Genomic DNA, 20,603 nt, shown 5'->3' with positions numbered 1-20,603 from the left:
AGGTGGTGTGGGTGGAGAATCGTTTTCGGTAAATAAATAAATAATTGAAGGTGGTGTGGGTGGAGAATCGTTTTCAGTAAATAAATCAATAATTGGAGGTGGTGTGTGGGTCGTGGAATCGTTTTCGGTAAATAAATAAATAATTGGAGGTGGTGTGTGGGTGGGGAATCGTTTTCGGTAAATAAATAAATAATTGGAGGTGGTGGTGGGTCATGGAATCATTTTCAGCAAATAAATAAATAATTGAAGGTGGTGTGTGTGTCGTGGAATCGTTTTCAGTAAATAAATAAATAATTGAAGGTGGTGTGTGGATCGTGGAATCGTTTTCGGTAAATAAATAAATAATTGAAGGTGTTGTGTGGATCGTGGAATTGTTTTCGGTAAATAAATAAATAATTGAAGGTGTTGTGTGGGTCGTGGAATCGTTTACGGAAAATAAATAAATAATTGGAGGCGGAGTGTGGGTCGTAAAATCGTTTTCGGTAAATAAATAATTGGAGGTGGTGTGTGGGTAGGGAATCATTTTCGGTAAATAAATAAACATATTATTAGAAATCCACAAAGACAGAAATGCCGGTGATTCCATTTATTTTGGATCCTTTTCACTTTGGTCAATAACGTTTGGATCGAGGAGAGATAGAAGGTGGAACGACGGTGTAGTTCCTTACAAACACTGTATACACACCTGAAATGACGGTAAATAGACACCCGATTTTTGAAGGACGACCATTTGAAAAATAAAACCTCAATCAAAAATCGGCTCGAGTAAAATTTTCTAAATATCTCGAAGTGTTTTTAATTCCGAAGTCTCGTCTCTCTACATTCAAAACTGAAGGACTGTTGTTGTTGTTCGTCTTTCGGCTGCTCCCGTTAGGGGTCACCACAGCGGATCATCCGTTATGATCCGCATACTGATTTGGCACAGGTTTTACGCCGGATGCCCTTCCTGACGCAACCCTGGTCGCCTCTTACGACACAGGGATAAGGGTTGGGTTTCACAATGATTCCGGGCTACCATACACCCTCTCATAGCGCGGCCCAGCGCAGAGCTCCCATCCTCAAGCGATCCTCCAACCCAAGCCTCCGAGTAGCCGGATTACAGGCGCACGCCACTACGCCCGGTTACATTCAAAACTGAAGGACAAGTATTGAAAATACTGTACGCAGTTTTTCGGCCGCTGTACAGCAACGGGTGGTTGCTAGGCAACGAAATTCAAACGCGCACATTCCCAGTATATATTCCACCTGTTGGCAAAGTTTCATCGAAATCGGTTCGCTGGTTCGTGCTATGACGCCTCGCGTTGCAGACACACATATACACACACACACACACACACACACACACACACACACACACACACACACACACACACACACACACACACACACACACACACACACACACACACACACACCCGGAAAACCCGACAATAAGGGATATCTCATATATATATATAGCGAATCCAATATCAGATTAGAAGGGAAGGAAATCAGACAGGGAAAAAAGATTTGAGTATCTGGAGGGAACAGTGACCGGGGATGGTAAGTCCAAGGCATAGGTGTGGAAGAGGATTCACGTGAGTGCAAATGCATGGAGTAGGGTGGACGGAGTAATGACAGACAGAAAAATATCAAGGAAATTGAAAGGGGAAGGTTCTGATGTCATGTGTAATGTCGGCCTCCCTTTACAGTCTGGAAATGGTGGCACTGACAGAGAGACAACAACAGAGGCTGCAGGTTTGCAAGAACAACTGGGTTAGGAAGATTGCAGGAGCGAAGAGGGTGGATAAAAGGAGAATGGATGAACTGAGTGAGGAGTGAGATTGGTGTGCAGATGAACTTTACAGGGAGATTGGTGAAATTCCAGCTGAGATGGGCTGGACACTTGATGCAGATGGGGGGGGGATAGGGAATAGCAAAAACAGCAGATAGCCTGAGGGAGCAAGGTAGGAGGGAAGGAGCTAGATCTCAGTTGAGATGGAAGGATTGTGTAAGAAGGGATATCAGGAATATGGGGGTGGTTGGAGAGTAGAGTGAGTGAGCTGAGGACAGAGAGAGGTGGAGATGGGGGTGTTGTGTATCAGGCAGGGCAGAAGCTTGGTGCCATTGGACCTCAATCCTAAAAAGGGAAGAGGAGGTGAAGAAGAAGATTCCAAAGTTTATGTATCAAGATAATGATGTCCTTCCTCAGATACATTATAGCTAGCAAAACTGTACAAAAGAATAACTCAAATGAGTTCCGATACAAGATTAACACTATCCTTGTTTGATTTGTAATTTATCTCCCTGTGTATAAAACCCAAACCCCGATTAGTTTTCCTCTTGTTGCCTGGCAGTGTGCTGAACACTTATTCTCATAATCACGACCACCCCAGATCCTCCTGCGTCACACACACAACACAACTGCCCCTGCATTATATAATTCCTATTCTTTAATTATTCTTGCTACTCCTTAGCATCTTACATTTCCTAATGTTAAACTGTATCTTCCAATCTTTCACCCATGCAGCAAGTCAGCTTTCCTGAATCTGATCACCAGCATCTTTGCTGCTTATTTTACCTCCAAGCTTGCCATTGTCTCCAAATTTGGAAAGTTTACTCTTCATCCTGTTGTCAAAAGTATTGACATACGATACAAATAATATCAGTCAGGCACTGATCCTTGATCCACTCCTCATTCTGACATCCACCCACGAAAAATGTTACGGCTACTCTTTGTCTTCTATCACCAAGTCAGTTCTCAATGCAGTTAGCTACTTTATTTACCAGGTACTCCACAATCCTTAACCTCAGCTAACAGCATGACTTTTGCCATCCATTGACATACCCAATCACCAAGCTGTTAGGGTTAGTTTTTTTAATGTTTTAAGTAATTTCATATGTTTTAAGTGATTTCCAACCGCCACCCCCTCCCCCAAAAAAAAGTTAAGAGAAAAAAAAAATCTATTTTTTTTTGCATTTCTACATGTTTTAAGTGATTTCCAACCCCCACCCCCTAAAAAAAAATTGTTAGAGAAAAAAAAAATTCTGCAACTTTTTTTTCAACAAAATTTCGATTTCTTTTTTTTGCATTTCTACATGTTTTAAGTGATTTCCAACCCCCCACCCCCAAAAAAAATGTTGGAGAAAAGAACTATAACTCTGTCAGCACTGTTGACATAATATTTAATGAATAAGATATAAGGTTCACTTGACTGACCCAGCAGTATTGGCGGCGGAGGTATTGCACTCTCCCGAGTGCTCCCCCTCTAGTTTCCTAGATCTACCACAGTTTGTTTTTATCTACCACACTATTTTTTATGCGCCCGATATATATATATATATATATATTTATATATATATTTATATATATATATATATATATATATATATATATATATATATATATATATATATATATATATATATATATATATATATATATATATATATATATATTCGGGGAGTATTATGTGATACCGGTCGTCCGTCCGTCTGTCTGTCTGTCTGTCCGTCCGTTCCTGTCCACACTCTAACTCCCAAAGTTTTCAACTTTCACGTTTCATATTTGGTACATAGGTACAGACTGTGGAGATGGTGTGTCGCGACATACGTTCGTCATCTAAAGTGGTTGCCATGTCAACCAGGATGCTGTTTTCCATGTTGTAGCACAATTCTGTATATACCTTCTTGTTCGGGCGTATATTGTGCTCACTTGCACTCTTGTTAATGATTACAATATACAAATTCATATATTGCTTTATAATTATACTTCACTGCAATGCTTTATAAAAAATATTAATTATTACACTCGTCTTTAAAAAACGATAAATGTATAAACAGGCGAGCATTGGGGTGGCTTTGACACCAACTCTGATAAGACTAAAATTGGCATTATATCCAGCACTGCTGTCATTTAAAAAAAAAAAAAATTGATTAACGACATACTTTTTCAGGCATAAAGCGAGAAAATACAAAATTTTTTTGATGACGTGCCACATTGGTGTCACCAAACTGATCAGCCAGAATGGTGATTATAAGCTACTGTTCCCACAATTTGACATTCAAAATAATCCCTCATTATGACAGTTGCCCCAAAGTGTAAGAAAACCTCATATCCAACACAGTATTCTGGCAAAAGCTTTAGTACAGGTGTACCTTGGCATACTGGCAAGTAGTTTGTGCAGCAGTCACCCTTCTCCTGACAGTCACTAGAACAGTGGCATTTACTGCCAGGAAGACGCTCTTCCCCACAGCGGATGTCAATGCATTCCCATGCGTTTCCTGTTGTTGTCAGGAAATATGCATAAAATGTTAAAAAGACATTTTTACAAAGTGCTACTCCAACGTCAATATGGCTGGTGAGGTGGTAGGGAGTACAGGCAGCGGTGAGGGTGCAGCAACAGAGATCGGTAGCAATGGGGCCAGGGGGACATTTTTAGTTGATGATTAAACGATTAAATATGCAACTTCTTCATCCTCCAGGAATCATTGTGGACATGTGTGTGCAGTTTCGAAGAAGCAGGAGTTAGACATTGAAGGAAGGTTAAATGACATTGTGTTGGGTCATGGCAGGAAGACGTTGGTTGTGGTCCACCTTGGACAGTTTCCTCGGAGGATTTTAAAAATAGGCGAAGGATTTGGGAAAGCAACTGCGAAAGCAAAGGGTTCTAACGTAAAGTTTTCTGGTATTTGCACAATATTAGGAAATGGAATTTAATTTATGAGCAGAGATTTATGCCAACCTATGGCTTGAAGAATGGTGCAGGGATGAAGCTTTTTCATATTCTCACGGAACTTGGTGGACAGGTTTGACGTGTGACAAAGACGAATCGATTCGATTTTGGTAAAGGCCCAGATCCGATTACAAGAATATTTCAATTTTTCAAGTGATTCTTCACTATTGAGAGATAGTGCCAAACATGATATGCAGTATAACATAATATTTCAAAAGGTTATGGACTGATTCGGACAAAACTTGGTGGACATCTTGGGTGTGTGACAAGGACAAATCAATTCGATTTTGGTGAAGATCTGGATCAGGCCAATCAGTGAGATACAAAATGTCAATTGTTCAGCCTGGCAAAGGTATGAGTTCGACCGAGTAATGTTCTAAGCTTCATTGTTTCACACACTGGTCCTGGTGATATCCCGGAGTGTGCCACACTATTCTCATCCCCATTCCTACCCCCATACTCAAAATTAAATTAAGTCATTGACTTTAGAGATTATTTATTTTATCTGGTGTTGGTGTAGTGCAGACATGATGGGCCGAATGGCCTCCTCCTGCATCACATTTCCTTGTTATAGCTTTGTGGCAGGGGTATGCCAAGCCGACAGTCCATTCCCACCCCCCCATTCACCCGAGCCCAGCGCCACAGGCGTTCGGCTGCCCCTAAATCCGGACCCGAGGGTAGGAATTTGGAATTTATCCATGGTGCTGGCAATAATTTGCATACTCTTCAGGAAAGACACCGTGTAATATTTAACGGCTACCAACTAATATTACTATGCTACCAACTTTAACGGCTACCACCTCCTTTCGGTCTTGCAGCCTCTGTGTTTTCCGTGCTCTGTTCGCCTCAGTTTTTGCAGGGTGCACACAGTCTGCCAGTAACCAATTTCTGTTGAAACTCCCAAAAATCTTTTTTTTAACTTGCCATTGCTATAGTAAAATCTGTAAGCCAAATAGTCCTTTTAACGTGTATTTCCAACATCTAGGTCTCACGTACATCTGGCTCCCACGTAAATATAGCTTTCACAAGCTTTGTTTATTTTCACATTGCAAGGGGCCTTTGTCGAAGACTTTGTAACCATTACTTTGTTGGGAATGATGCACAGCATCATCTCTCCAATTTCAGACATCCATTAAATAGATCACCAAGCCTGCCATGTTCCCAGGAGTTCACTCCCACAAGGTTCAAAGTTCAATCATTAGCAGCGATCATTGATGGTTTGAGTAGCACGCACCTATCCACAGTTCTTCGGGCTTTACACCGGTCCACACTGTTGGGAGTCTGCAGTTCGGGCAGCTGCAAGATCTCAGCCCTGTTGGTGAGCTGAGAAAGTCCTCAAAGTCTTTCGTTGCGTCGAGGCACCCCCTTTCTCTCCGGTACTTTTCCAAGAATTTTCAAATTATTTTAGAAGCTTTGTGAGCCATTTTGGTTAACAATCGTTATCTCGCACACACTATATACTTAAGCAAACCCCAATGGCTGCTGTTGCAAGGGGGGTTATGTATATACATGCAAAGCATTCTGGGGTGGATAGGGTCATTTCAAAAGTCCTGTATTCTCCCAAGCTGCAGCAACTGATTTTATATTTAAAGCATGAGAATTGAAAAATTGAAAATTATCAGACCAAGCAATTATCAGCTTTTTAAAGTTTAAGTTTAGTTTTCCTTTAAAATATTCAACATGCTCAAATTAACTACTGCACTTCTTCTTCTCCTTTCATTTGCAGCACAGAGATGCAGGTATCATCATTGGCTGGAGATTTCTGCTGTGCCACTGATGCAGTGCTCTCTGTAGGCTAGAGCAGGAATCTGGAATTTAACCAGGGTGCCAGCGATCGTCCGCCACCTTTATCAAAGGACACCCTACTGTCGTTAATGTTCACCAACTGATGCCAAACATCCTACTCCTAAATCCTCGCTTTTCTCCAACACAACCCAACCTTTGCATAACTTCTATCAATTCATACTGCACACTAACATATAAATGATGACTTAGGTTCCAATCAGAATGCGAAAAACCACTTTGTGAAGAATAAGCTTCATTGTGAAAGAGTATACTTACTTGGAACCACGCAGATATCGTGGTAATCTGGACAACAAGTTTTGGACTTCGTGCATTGAGAATCACATTCACAGGCTCCATCAGCTTTCGATGACCGTTTGTGGCAGCGTTTGCGACAGGAATACACCACTGAACACACAATTACAGTTAATGCTTGAGAAGCACGAATGAGCACATTTTCTCATTTCCATATAATAGCCATCTCATCCTTTGTGAAATGATAGAAATGAGATTCGACTTCATGCAAGTCCCAGCAAACCATCTTCCCAGCACTTTTACTTCAATGGACATTCTCAAGATTTTGATGAAACAAAAAAAGTTTTGCAATAACATACACATAGACTTTAAAGTCTATGTGTATGTTATTGTGTGTCTCAGTATGTTATTGTGATATTTCAGGGAATATTATTTTATAATTTCTCTGATTGGAACGGTTATTATAGGGTCAAACTCGTTTTTATCCCGCACCAACCAATGAAGTTGGCGGGGGATGTAGAAATGGGTTCTGTCCGTCCGTCCGTCACATTTCGTTTCCGAAGCTTAACTGCAAATCCCCTCAAGATATATTTACGAAATTTGGTGCACATATCAAGCAAGTGGTGAACTGGTGCCTTTTGATATTTTCTAATTGATAGGTCACATTGTTTGGCAGCCATGTTGGATTCAAGAAAAATATTAAATAATGTTTCTCTGGAATCACATAACCTAACGAAGCGAAAATTTGCAACTATCATCTTCCATCATGTCTGCATACATCTTCCATAAATTAGACATCATCATGTCTAATTTAGATTAGGAAAAATCTAAATTTATGATGTCATAGGTCACATGGTTCATCAGCCATCTTGGATTGAAAATTAATAAATTTTCAAAATCTTCTTCTCCAGAACGGCTGGACAGTTTGAGGCAAAATTTCACATACACTTTCCCCAAGACATCCTTTCAGAAGTTTGTTAATTTCTAATTGATAGGTCACATGGTTTGGCGGCCATATTGAATTTACCCTAAAACCTTCAAACATCTTCTTCTCCAGAACGGCTGGTCAGATCAAGGGGAAACTTCACATACATATTGCAAATGCTTAGGGAATATAAGTTTGTTCATACTCATTTACTATGGCGGGGGATATCGAAGACTTTGTCTTCAACGGATGCTAGTTGTTTTTCAAACTCATTTCATGCATCAATGGATTTTCTCAACAAAAGGCTGATAAGAGCATGTTAAATGTGATGTGTAGAGAGGTGAGTTGAGCATGGGCTGATGCTCTTTCACACCCTTTCCCTTGAAACTTTCCATCCTTTTATCTCCTGCAATCTCTCCACTTCTTTCTCCAATAGTGGTGACTGTAATTGCATTGTCTCATCACACAAGCTATGATACAAGCCGGTAGGTGACATGGGTGGTCGCTTTATAATTGCATACTAGTCATACAGTTTTTGACGAATCGGGCTGAAAATTTTGATAAAGAGGTTGATTATAATGCGCATAAAAGCGCGGAAGCCGATTTTTGATTTTGGGGAAAAAAATATTTTTCGGATTTTTTCAAAAAATTCAGTCCCGTAGCATATTAAATATGCTAGGCGACGGTGGTGTTCATAGCAACGGTGCTCAAAAGCATACAACTTGATCCTGGTATGAACCTACCAATCAAGTTTCATCAAAATCGGTTGACTTCTCTAACCTCCAGAGCTGTCCATTACATACAAACAAACAGACAAGCCGGTAGGCAACATGGGTGGTCGCTACATAATTGCATACTAGTCATACAGTTTTTGACGGATTGGGCTGAAATTTTTTGACAAAGAGGTTGATTATAGTGCGCATAAAACGCAGAAGCCGATTTTTGATTTTCGGAATGTTTTTTTTTTTGATTTTTAAAAAAAATTTCGAAGTCCCGTTGCTCGGCAATGGTGGCGTCCATAGCAACGGTGCTCAAAAGCATACAACTATATCCTGGTATGAACTTACAAGTCAGGTTTCATCAAAATCGGTTGACTCCTCTGGCCTCCAGAGCTGTCCATTACATACATACAGACAGACGGAAAACCTGAAAATAACGGTAGTCTCGCGACCACCCAACAGACATACAGACAGACGGAAAACCTGAGAATAAGGGTAGTCTAGCGACCACCCAAAAATGCTTTGCTGTTTAACAGTCCCTTCAACTCCCTACTCCTCTAACCTATGCCTACTCTTACACCATGCACACTCCTGTTTCCCCTTCACCTCTCCCCAATAGTATAAAATCAACATTCACATGATCCATCATCTTGGAGCAGTGTAATCTACATATTAAAGGAGCCAGAATTTATCCATCTGCTTCTCTCTTTCTGCCCATTGGTTGGACAGCTGGCCTGGCTCCACTCACAATTATAACCTGACAGTCACCATTTTGGTTGCTATTTGTAGGCCTCAAGCTTCAGGCTTTATGCTTCAGGGCTCTGGTGTATATTTGAAGACTGAAAAATGCATCTTCTATCATGAAATAAAGGTACATTCAAATTACAACCCATGCAGAGGAAAGGAGGTAATGCATGTTGTTTTTTTTTTTTCTATTTGGGAGCAATCAAAGCAGCGGTCGACGATACACCGCCCAAATAAAACTTTCACACAATCAAGAGGACTGCTAAGTGAGTTTTATTTTATATATTTACTTTTACCAAACGTGGTAAAGATGCCTTTCAACAGATTGTCAGTGGCACAGAATACACCAGAATACTGAGATAGCAATTTCTTGATGAGTCATGATAAGGAGGTTCAAAGTAAGAGAACTTCAATCTCAGTGATTGTGGTGACACGATATATTAAATATGCAATGATCGATGTGAGAATGTCCACTTGCTTTTATGAGCAGTTGAAGATAGTGGGGTTCAGGGGGGAGGGGGAATCAATTGAGCAAAGATGAGACAGAGTGAGAAGGGTGAGACAGGATTTCTGGGGTGGGGGGTGAGGAGCTGTGGTTGGGGGTGAGTGGAGGGGGGTTGAAGGCTTAGACGAGGGAATGGATTGGAGCCTAGCCTTCAGATTGTGAGGGGGAGATTGAGGACTTGGGGTTTTTGAGGAATGTTGATGACTTGGGTTTTTGCAGGGGGGGGGGGGTTGATGACTTGGGTTTTGTGAGAGGGGGGGAGGGGTTTGAGGACTTGAAGTCACATTTTACATTTCGTGGATGCTCTGCGGGTCCCTGCTTGTCTTTCTGAAAGCATTCAATAACCCAACCACACCTTTCATTCCAACAACAGTGTGTGAGACTGCAATCCAAATAATATACTCTGAGAGAGAAACAGCCTTACCATAAATACAAATGCACAACTCCATCCTTCCTCATCATCCCCCATCCCTTCGCACCTATATATTCTGATACTACCCCCTGTCTGCACCCCTACAACCTCGACTCACATCTCACCCAAACCACCTCTGCTTGTACCAAATCACCACCACCATTCTAAACATTTCTGCAGCAGAACTCCACCCTTGTGCCTCACCACACAAACGATTTCCCTAGCTCTGCTCCAGTGAAACACTTCACTCTTTCCCAGCCACTCCACTAAGATGAGACACTTATACTCCCATCTCATGGATCTATTCCAAGAGGTTACGCATCATGTTCGTACGTGTTGTGCCCAACATAAACATTTTGTTCACAGAATGTCCCATAATCGTTCATCCCCCCTCTGGTTATTTTTGTACCATTTTGACAGACCCAATGCTCATTCATGCTGCATGCTTGTGATGGTGTTCCAGTCTCCATCAGAAGATCCCTTTCCCATATTCCCAAGTTACCATCCCCCCCTCCCCCACCACCCAATCCCATTGGAATATCTCCAGATTAATTTCTCCCTTTGGAGTAATGTCTTGTTTATTTGCATGATCTACTCCCTCCCAATAGTGACAACTCCATGGATGATGCTCTTTCAGCTAACTTAGATGCCATTCTATCCCATCCCAAATCTTTCTTCCTTATTTGGTTTGGTGTTAATCCTCACACCATTCTCAATGGTATTGCAGCCAAGGCTTTTGGAGACTTCTGGCCTCACTCAATCTGTTGCATTCCCATCTCATATTGGACCTCCAGGCTGCCACGCTGTCCTTGACTTGATCATGTCCAACTTTTCCTCCAACCTTTTCAGTTCGATATTTACTCCCCTTGGCTCTTCAGATTATGTATTCTTGCAAGTGTCTGTCATCCTAATGGTCTTCGAAGATTCAGCAATTCACTGCCATGTCTGGTCATTTATTCAAGTCGATTGGTATTATCTGCAGTCGATCCTTTCTTCTACTGAGTTATCTTCATCACTGTAAAATATATTTTATCACTATGCAGACAACACCAGTCTGTGAAAGATAGTCTTACAATCCCTCTACCAGGTTGTGGCAGTTTCTGTCTCTGCTGATCTGAAAAAATGAGCAACTGAGAAACTACCGAGAACAACTTTACTCCTAATTCCATTGGTGAGGGTCAAGAAAGACCCATAATCTTACCTTGTCCTTCAATCAGGACTGGCATGCAAATCCCCCCAAATCTATCTGGTCTGACTGTGGGAGAGGCACAACATCTTCAGATCCTGGCTCTCACTATGAGCGACAGTGCCTCGAGCAAGTCTACACTCCCTTTCAAAATTTTCATCTTTTCTTGCCTTATAGCTTGTAATTTAAATTGCATTAAATCAGACGTCTTGCACCTTTATTTACACATCTTATATTAACCCACAACTTCCAACTGAAAAACAAATTCTACAAATTTCAGCGAATTGATTAAAAATTCAAAGCCAGAATATCTTGGTTGGATAAGTGTCCACCCCCCTTAAAATAGTAATTGTAAGTTAGGTCAGGTGTAACCAATCACTTTAAAAATCACACACCAAGTTAATTGCCCTCCACCTCTGTTAAATTGCAGAAATTATTTCAGAATAAAATCAGCTGTTCCAATAGGTTTCCTTTGCTGGGTAGTGCATTTCACAACAAAGTCTCAACCATGAGCACCGCTGAGCTTTCAAAAGACCTCCAGGATAAAGTTGTGGAAAGGCACAGATCTGGGGATGTATATAAAAATATGTCAAAGGCCTTGAGTATCCCTTGGAGCACAGTCAAGACAATCATTAAGAAGTGGAAGGAGTGTGGTACCACTAAGACCCTACCTAGATCAGGCTGTCCCTCCAAACTGGAATACCAAGCAAAGAGGAGACTGTTCAGTGAGGCCACCAAGAGGCCAATGGCAACTTTGAAAGAGCTCTAGGCTTTATGGCAAAGACTGGTCATTGTGTGTATTGAACAACAATATTCCAAGCACTCCACACATCTGGCTGTATGGTGGGGTGGCAAGAAGGAAACAATTACTCAAAAAAGGCCACCTTGAGTCTCGTTTGAGGTATGCAAAAAAAACACTCCATAAATTCTGAAACCATGTGGCAAATGGTTTGTGGTCTCATGAAACAAAGATGGAACTTTTTGTCCCAAAGGCAAAATGTTACGTTTGATGCAAACCCACACATAGCACATCACCCAAAGAACACCACCCATACTGTGAAGCGTGGTGGTAGCAGCATCATGTTGTGGGGATGTTTCGCATCAGCAGGGACTGGGGCACATGTCAGGATAGAAGCAAAAATGGATGGAGCAAAGTACAGAAAAATCCGAGAGGAAAAACTTCTGTCCTCTGCAAGAAAGCTGAAATTGTGATGGAAGTTCACCTTTCAGCATGACAATGACACGAAGCACGCAGCCAAAGCTACGCTGGAGTGGTTCAGCAACGAACAAACAAAAAAATCCTTGAGTGGCCCAGTCAGAGCCCCTACTTAAACCCAATTGAAAATCTGTGGCATGACTTGAAGATTGCTGTCCACCAATGCTCCCCATGTATCTTGACCGAGCTTGAACAGTTTTGTTCGAAGAATGAGCAAATACTGCCCCAATCAAGGTGTGCAAAGTTGGTATGGATCTATCCCACCAGAATCACAGCTGTAATTGCTGTCAAAGGTGCTTCCACCAAGTATTAACTCAGGGGGGGGGTGGACACTTATCCAACCAAGATATTCTGGCTTTGTATTTGTAATTAAATTTATGAAATTTGGAGAATTTGTTTTTCACTTGGAAGTTATGGGTTACGACGTGGAAATAAAGGAGGAAAAAGTCTTATTTAATGCAATTTAATTCCAGGCTACAAGGCAACAAAAAGTGAAAAAATTGAAAGGGGTTATAGACTTTCTATCGGCACTATATAACCTATCTTGTGTAATCATATCTTCAAAGCTGGCAAGAAAAGCCAACCGCCACCTCATAATTCTCCCAGGGCCAAGTCCTTCCTCTGCCATTCTCAGCTTATAATGGTGTACATGCCTTGATCCAGACGAGATTCTGGAGTGTCTTTCTAATTGAGGACTGGTGATGTTGTTTCCAATTTTACTCATGAGGGGCAATGAGACGTAACACCCTCTGTGTCACTTGAGTTTTATGTCAGGAGGCTGTGTCTCATAGGGTCTTATTCTTGTTGACCAGAAGCAGGTTTTTTAACCGACTCAATTCTGGTCTTACTCGTGGCCTCTCACTTCTCCACTTATCACTTGCTCCAAAATGTCACACATACACACTGCCAAAAGCCTTTTCCCTGTTATCCCTCCCAAGGCTAAAGTCGATGCTCACCTCAATTGGACTTCCTGTTTGGGGTGTGCTTCATGTAGACATTGGATCGATAGTTCCTCCATCCAATTCATCAAAGCTAAGTTTTCCAGACCAGTTCAGTTTTGTCTTTCTGTTGCATTTTGTCCCTGTATTGGTGTTGTGTTTTCTCCTAATTTTCTGTGTTAAATCCCTACCTTGTTGTGGGCTGTCTTGTCAAATTTGTGTCCGTGTAGCTCAGGCCTAGTCTCCAGCTCGCCAGCATGCATATTTTGTCCCTGCTCTGTCGCCGCATGCTACGTTTCACCTCTGCTTTTCTCCCAAGCTTATTTTCTTCTTGGCTGGATGTTAGTACCTCTCAGCAAAGCACTTGTCACTCCATGAGACTGATGCAATCTGTAAACTTCACAACCTTGATTTCTCCCAATGGCAAATCCTCCATTCTGGAATTTGTGATGACAAACTTCCCTGCAAATGTCTCCGCTGCACCAAATGGATCATCTGATCTTCTCCTTGTAAGAGGCAACATCTATCAGGCTATTCTTAGAGAGCCGCCTCAGCACAGGCGAGACTGGAAGTTCACCCAATCCGCTTTGCAGGGACTGAAAGATCTCTTTCTCTCTCACATGCGGAGATCCAATCCATCTCGTCTTCAGTTATGCTATCCTTCTTCCTATCCATGGTACAGTGAATCCTGTGGTGAGGCAGTTACTTTGAAACAACTTGCTTTCTCTTCATGGATAGAAAACCGACCAAAGTCAATCTCAGATCATTCCACAAAGTTTGCAGCAAGTGTGTGTCCACTACACGGAGACCAAAAAACAACATCTGTCCAACCTCAAGATTGAACATTCAACATGGTCTCCCTTTAAATCTGATTGTGTCCTGTTAAGTCTGTCTCCGGAGTATGCTCCCACTCCATCCCTTCCATCACTTCAAATGGCACCACAGTAGAATCTGCTCGTGAGAAGGCCAAATGCCTCAATTCTGTTTTGCTCCCAAATCTTGTATCCCCAATCCTTCACTCTCTGTACCCACCCTATGCAGTTGCACCCAAATGCTCCTAGACTCTGGATCTTTTGCATCTGAGAAGGTGAAGAAGTTTCTGGCACCTCTCGGCTCTGATTATGCAACTGGAATGGATGGCATCAGCTCAGGTGTCCTAAAGCCTGCTCTGCTGCCCTTGTACATCCTCTTTCTGCCCTGTTCACATTATCATTTGCCCGAGGTCATATTCCATCTGCTTGGAAGTCAGCCAATATCACCACATTACATACTCAAGGTGCAAAAACCGATCCCTTGCATGACCTATCTATCCGGTTACTTGCAATCATCAGTGAGGTCATGGAATTAATCAATGCATTTGACATGAAATCCTACTTTTTCTCCAAAGCCTCATTTCAGATCACCAAATCGGTCGGATTCAGACTAAGTCACTCCACTTTAGAGATGCTACTTCTACTCTCCCAAAAATGTATGGAAGCCCTCAATGTCAGATAGGAGATCAGGGCTGTCTTTCTGGACATATCTTGAGCTTTTGATACAGTCTGGCATCCTGCCTTGCTCTCCAAACTCTCTGCCGATAGCATCCAAGACCAACTCCACTCATGGCTTACAAACTTTCTCTACTCTCGTAGCCAATACATGGCTCTCAAGGGAATGCTCTCATCTCCTCTCGCTGTTAAGGCTTTTCATCCTATTCACATCCATTCTGAATCTTCATCAACGATCTCTCTGTCTCCCGAAAACATCTTATCTATCCCTTTTCTGAGGACTCCAGCATCTGCCATGACATCCTTAATGATTCAGATCAGCAGGCAACAGCCTCTTTCCTCTCTTCAGACCTTGAGAGAATCACAAGCTGGTGCAACACTTGGAATATGTCTTTCATCCCTGACAAATCTCACACTCTCACTCTCTGACAAATCTCACGCTCTCATAGGACCGTCTTGCTAACCCTCTCTTCTACTTTGTTAACAATCCTCTTGAAGAAGTTCAGTCATTCCAAATTTTGGGTCTCATTATCAGCTCTGATCCTTTTTGGGAAAACCACATTTCTAAGTGGGCTTCCAAAGCCAGAAGATGACTGAGCATCCTCCTTCATGCAAATTCCTTCATCGGCACATCTGAACTTTTATAGACAAGGAAGGTGTTCATTCACAACCTCACGGAGTACTGCTCTCACCTTTTGGTTTGAGCCCCCTGCCTCACACCTTTCTCAGCTTGATGCCACAGAAACCAAGGCTTTCAAGATGATCATTGGAATCTCCTGCGATGAAGCTGAGTCTATGGGCCTATCAGTTTCACATCGCCGGCAGGTCGGTGGTCTTCTTCCGCCAACCTTCTGGTCTTTCACCCAATGCTCTTTACATGCTTTGTCCCCCCTCCCACTCCCACCGCTTTCTTCAGGGCATGCGCAGTCCACTACCAACCCCCTTCTGGTGATCACTGGTGAACATCCAGAATCACTGCTCACCCTCATGCTTTTGTTCCTCTTTTTTCCCACCTGTGGAATCAACCTCTACATTCTCTTCAATCTCATTCTTCTCTCCAGGTCTTCAAAACAGCTGAGCCCCCACCCATCCAAAGCTCACATCTCTCCAAATTTCCAGTTTTACCTTCCTGAGAGTTTGCTTCCGTATCCATTTTATCCACCCGGTGCAGCATTCCCTATCCCTCATTCCTCCCCACACCTTCAACCCTGCTGTTGGTGTTCCCCCTCTCTCGACTGTTTATTTTGTTCTGTTGTGTCCTGAACCATTCAGTGTTCTAGCTATCTCACAAGCTTCCACCTTGTATTCAATTTTTTTTTCAAGACTAATTCCTCAAGTCTCGTGGTTCTTTGTCACGTGACCTTGTTACCACCACTCAACCCACATGGGGTGTGAAAGGGTTTATGCTTTCGCAACTGTGTACAGGATTGCAACATATTAAGGAGTCACGTTTGGAAACCCTTGTTCTTTGTTTACTATTCCCCAATGATAGTGTGGGACGTGAATCCGCAACTGCTATGTTTTGCGTCATGTGTAAAGGAGTGAAGAACAAAAACATAGTTGTGCATTTCCTGGCTGAATGAGAAGTTTAAACAACATTTAGGGCAAATACTCTTACATTTAGCAATTACATGTGAACACCATTACGAATCAACTTCGACACCTACTGGTAATTCTTACACTGCTTGTCGCGTCTCACTCGGAGTCCCAGGGAAATGGCGAGAGCCAATATGATCACAAGCAATGCCACGATCAACGAGACCTGAAAGAAAATGAAAGGGGCAAAATATCAGACCTTTTGGAAATGTATTCTGGGGACCAACACTGCCAAAGATAAGATGTTGATACGGGGACAAGAACGTGTGGAACTCTCACCTGGACGGGCCAGTTTGGGCTCTAGGACTGAAGGCCCAGAGGCCTCAACACTTTAACCGAAGATATATTACCAAATCAGTTGCGTTGATCTCCCCACTGCCATTCCGTGCATGTAGTGAACATAAATGTTGGTTCCTTGTTTTGTGTTTTCTCATGTGTACCGTCATGGGGCCCCATCAGACATGCCAATTGGCATTAAAATTCAGCATCACGACTGTCCATCTCTTACGTATATGTAGCATATGTACTGTGCTGATCCTATTGTGTTCATAATTTACAGTAGTTTGAAAGCAAATATGTTAAGACCCTTTATTTCCCCTCCATTACAGTAAGCAAGGGCATTGTGTTTTTGTCCTGTCGACTCTTTACAAAGGAGGTGTTGTTTGTGTAACGTGAACATGGAATCAAGGGGGAGGGGAGTGGGGAGGGTGCCAAATACCTGTAGGTATTACTTTGAGCTTTAATGATGGGAAAGGATGCCCTAGTAGTGTGGTAGTAAATCGTGAAAAGTTCGAAACCACATCTTTAGAATGTGTGTGGTTTATGGAAATGAGGACATGGCCAGGACAGGGAGAGGAGTGAGAGAAGAGGATTAGGGGAGGGTGAGGGGCAGGAGTCTGTGGGTTTGGGAGGACGTAGGGAGAATAAGGGGAGGAAGTGGGGTAGAGGATGGGAGGAGTTGTGTTTAAAAAGATAGTTATATTGCATAAGTAAAAATGGATGGCTCTTTTGCAACAGGCAAAATATCCTCTCCTTACTCTTGCTCCCATGCGCAGGATAAATATATAATAGGTAGAGAACAAGTTTAAAAACACCCAAAAACGTTCCTCAAACACCTGAATCTATTGACAATGAATTTAACGGCTCAGGATATCCCCCCAAGATCGTTTGATTTCCGAATTTAATCTTTATTTAGCACATTAACTGAAATGTATGCTGAACCAGGGTCAAGATTAGTGCGGAATCAAGTACATTTTGGTATGGTTCAACATTAAGTGAACAGTTAAAGAATTTACGAATGGTACTTGCTGCTTCCTTGCGAAACACTGAGCATTTAAAAGGGTATAGAACACGGAAAAACAACGCTGGTATGGCAATGGCAAACCATGTAGTGTAACCCTTATACCAAAAAACTGCTTTGGCAACACCAACTCTCTGTACAGGCAATGGCAGATCAAAATAAATAAATAAAGACGAATACATTTCAGACCCAAAATAATAACTTACCACGATGATGGTATATTTTGAGGACTTGCTCAACATTTTCTTTTGAGTCTCAAAATAACAGGTGAGGAAAATCTGTTATGGTGTGGCACTGAGTTCACACCTCAAAAGGTATACCTTTAACCCCCCTCCAAGTTAGTAACGACACCAAGTTGCTCTCAAACACTTCTCGGAACTGAAGCTGTTTGAGTGTTTGATGAATATGTTGTAAGATCAACGTCTCACTATTTCCGCCTCCCCGCATTCACGTACCCGCCCCTCGTGTCTCGTTCACATCGTCACACCTCATCTCGTAGATAAACTTGACCATCATTTGAACGTCGAGGATGTCGTCATGAAAGTGTCGATGAATAAACTTGTTCTTGGGAGTGACTTTCCAAAAAGCTTCTCTTACAAATGTCAGGGACTACATTGTCCTACTTTGTACCATCTGCTGATCGGCATGACCAGCACCCTGCTCACACTGTGAGGAGTAAAAGAGATCAACTGCACAGTGGCATCTCGTAATCAATGAACAACATTAAATTTACTCCTGCAAGGAAAGTATTGGTTTACGAGCGCCAGCCAGAGTGACCACTATGTTCGTTATGTTGGGTAGTCGATCTAGTCGAAAAAAAAAAAATCTCAAATTTTTTTGTCTACCCTTATTATCAGTATTTCCGTCTATATGTCGGCTGCTCTAAGAGCACCCTTATTCTGGACATTTCCATCTGTCTGTCTGTCTGTCTGTCCGTGAAACTTTGGTCAAGCCTAGGGACTAAACCACTCAACCGATTCCAATGAAATTTGGTAGGTAGGACCAATATTTCTGGAAATCGTGTGCTTTCGAATATGGGACCCCAGGCCCGAGCAACGGCCACTTAAAGTGGTCAAAAAAAAATCGAAAAAAATCAAAAATAAATAAATCGAAAAATTCAAGCTTCGAGTTCTGTGCGCAATCTATCTAGCTCCCTTCATACCAATTTGCAGAACGAACAAAAAATATTTGTAGGAGGAGATAGGTTTTGGGCGAGTACATGTCGAACATTTCAGAAACGGTTAATTGCGAATATCTCAAAGAGAAAGAGTCTGATTTTGATGAAACTTGGGTGAAATGTGTACAATGTGGCTAGCATGTACACAAAAATGAATGGTTGCTATGCACACCTCCGTTGCTTAGCAACAGCTAAAATACTTTATCGTACATCGTACACTTATTGTGGACTGTACAAAAAAAAATCAATACCTCCGAGGGACCTTTTTTTGTGCCCAAGGAGAATGTCTTACAGCATCATATAAAAAAAATAAAATCTTTAGCGAATAGATAAATGGAATTACCAGGGCTGCCATTTGTTAGAGACTCTTTGGAAACATGCCTGAAATTGCACAAGGCGGGTTTCTGGGCACAAACTAAGAGGGCTGTGATAATCATATTTATTGTGCTAAATTGATTGATAGCATGTACATGAATATCGGCTAGTCGCGTCGGCCAGCTTTCCATCTACAGCGAGCAGCCATGTCGCCTACCAGCTTGTTTGTCTGTCTGTCTCTCTGTCTGTCTGTTTCTCTGTCTGTCTGTCTGTCCCTCTGTTCGGTCCAGTGCTCCGTTAATACAATGGCGATTTTGATGATACTTGGTTGGGAGGTTCATACGATGACCTAGTTGTGTGCAAATGAGAACCGTTGCTATGGACACCACCATTGCCTTGCAAAGGGACTTTGAAATTTTTGAAAAATCATAAAAAATTTATTTTTTCGAAAATAAAAAAAATCGGGCCACAAGCGACTGTGGGCAGTACATTCAGCCATGTTGTCAAAAATTTACAGCCGGATCCTATGAAAACTGTCGGAGAAGATAGACTTTGAATGAACCCTGGTCGAAAACAATAAAAAAAACGAAGTTCGTTATATCTCAGAGACTATGAGTTAGATATACATGAAACTGGTATGGTAGGTTCATGGTATGTCCAAGTTATGCATGAGAAAGAATCGTGCGATGGACCCTCCGTTGCCTAGCAACGGCCAAAAAACCTCTAAATGTGGGTGTATTTTAACGAAAAAACAATCTGCAGCATTAACCCGTGAAGCTAGAATAATTAATTTTCTTGTGCTTAATCCTCAGGTCATTCCCCATCGAACGGGCCCATCACATCAGGTTCTATGGGGTAGTCGACTACCCATGTCTGCCTACCGGCTTGTCTGTGTGTCTGTCTGTCCAGAGCATAACTCCGTGCACTTTGATCCGATCTTGATGAAACTTGGTTATGTGTTCAATATCAATGTCTAGTTGTGTTTTCCTGGAAGAGGGCCTGCTACGCCCATTGTGGGCACAGCCACGCCCAAAAAAGCCATTTTTATGGGGTAGTCGGATTAAAAATCTATCTTATCCGAGGGAATTGACTGAATGGAATGGGTTCTTCGGTATTTGAATAGCAAAATGAATTATCTAAAACTTGTCGTTGTCCGATTTTTCATTTTCATCCCAAGGTCAAGGTCACAAGGTCAAAAACTTAGAAAATTGCGAATTTTTACATAAAAAGCATATGACCGGCCAAACTTTGAGAGCTAGGATGACAATATTTTTATGCATAATCTTGAGGTCATTCCCCATAATCTTGGAAATTCTTGAAACCATTTTGCT

General features: G+C 42.0%; 1 protein-coding gene across 4 annotated transcripts in view; it reads right to left on the bottom strand.

Annotated features, from left to right (window-relative positions):
* LOC147035205 (venom phosphodiesterase CdcPDE-like) overlaps nt 1-18,210 on the bottom strand; it is a 160,915-nt gene extending 142,705 nt beyond the window's left edge. For 2 of the 4 annotated variants that reach the window (XM_085895297.1, XM_085895287.1), the window contains exons 1-4: nt 17,987-18,210; nt 16,565-16,646; nt 6,777-6,905; nt 4,138-4,263 (exon numbers count right to left, since the gene is read on the bottom strand). In XM_085895297.1, the coding sequence (XP_085751423.1) occupies nt 4,138-4,263; nt 6,777-6,905; nt 16,565-16,646; nt 17,987-18,022 (373 nt within the window). In that variant the 5' untranslated portion in view covers nt 18,023-18,210. Of the gene's footprint in view, nt 1-4,137; nt 4,264-6,776; nt 6,906-16,551; nt 16,647-17,986 lie in introns of those variants that run through there. The other 2 variants (XM_085895312.1, XM_085895306.1) reach the window with 2 other exon arrangements.
* Nucleotides 18,211-20,603: the final 2,393 nt, after the last annotated feature.

The sequence above is a fragment of the Eptatretus burgeri genome, chromosome 1 (genome assembly GCF_056783735.1).
Source record: "Eptatretus burgeri isolate ZD-2024b chromosome 1, Ebu_testis_v1, whole genome shotgun sequence".
Lineage (NCBI taxonomy): Eukaryota > Metazoa > Chordata > Myxini > Myxiniformes > Myxinidae > Eptatretus > Eptatretus burgeri.
Note: the sequence above shows the minus strand (reverse complement) of the source record. Positions and strands in the feature narration are given on the sequence as shown.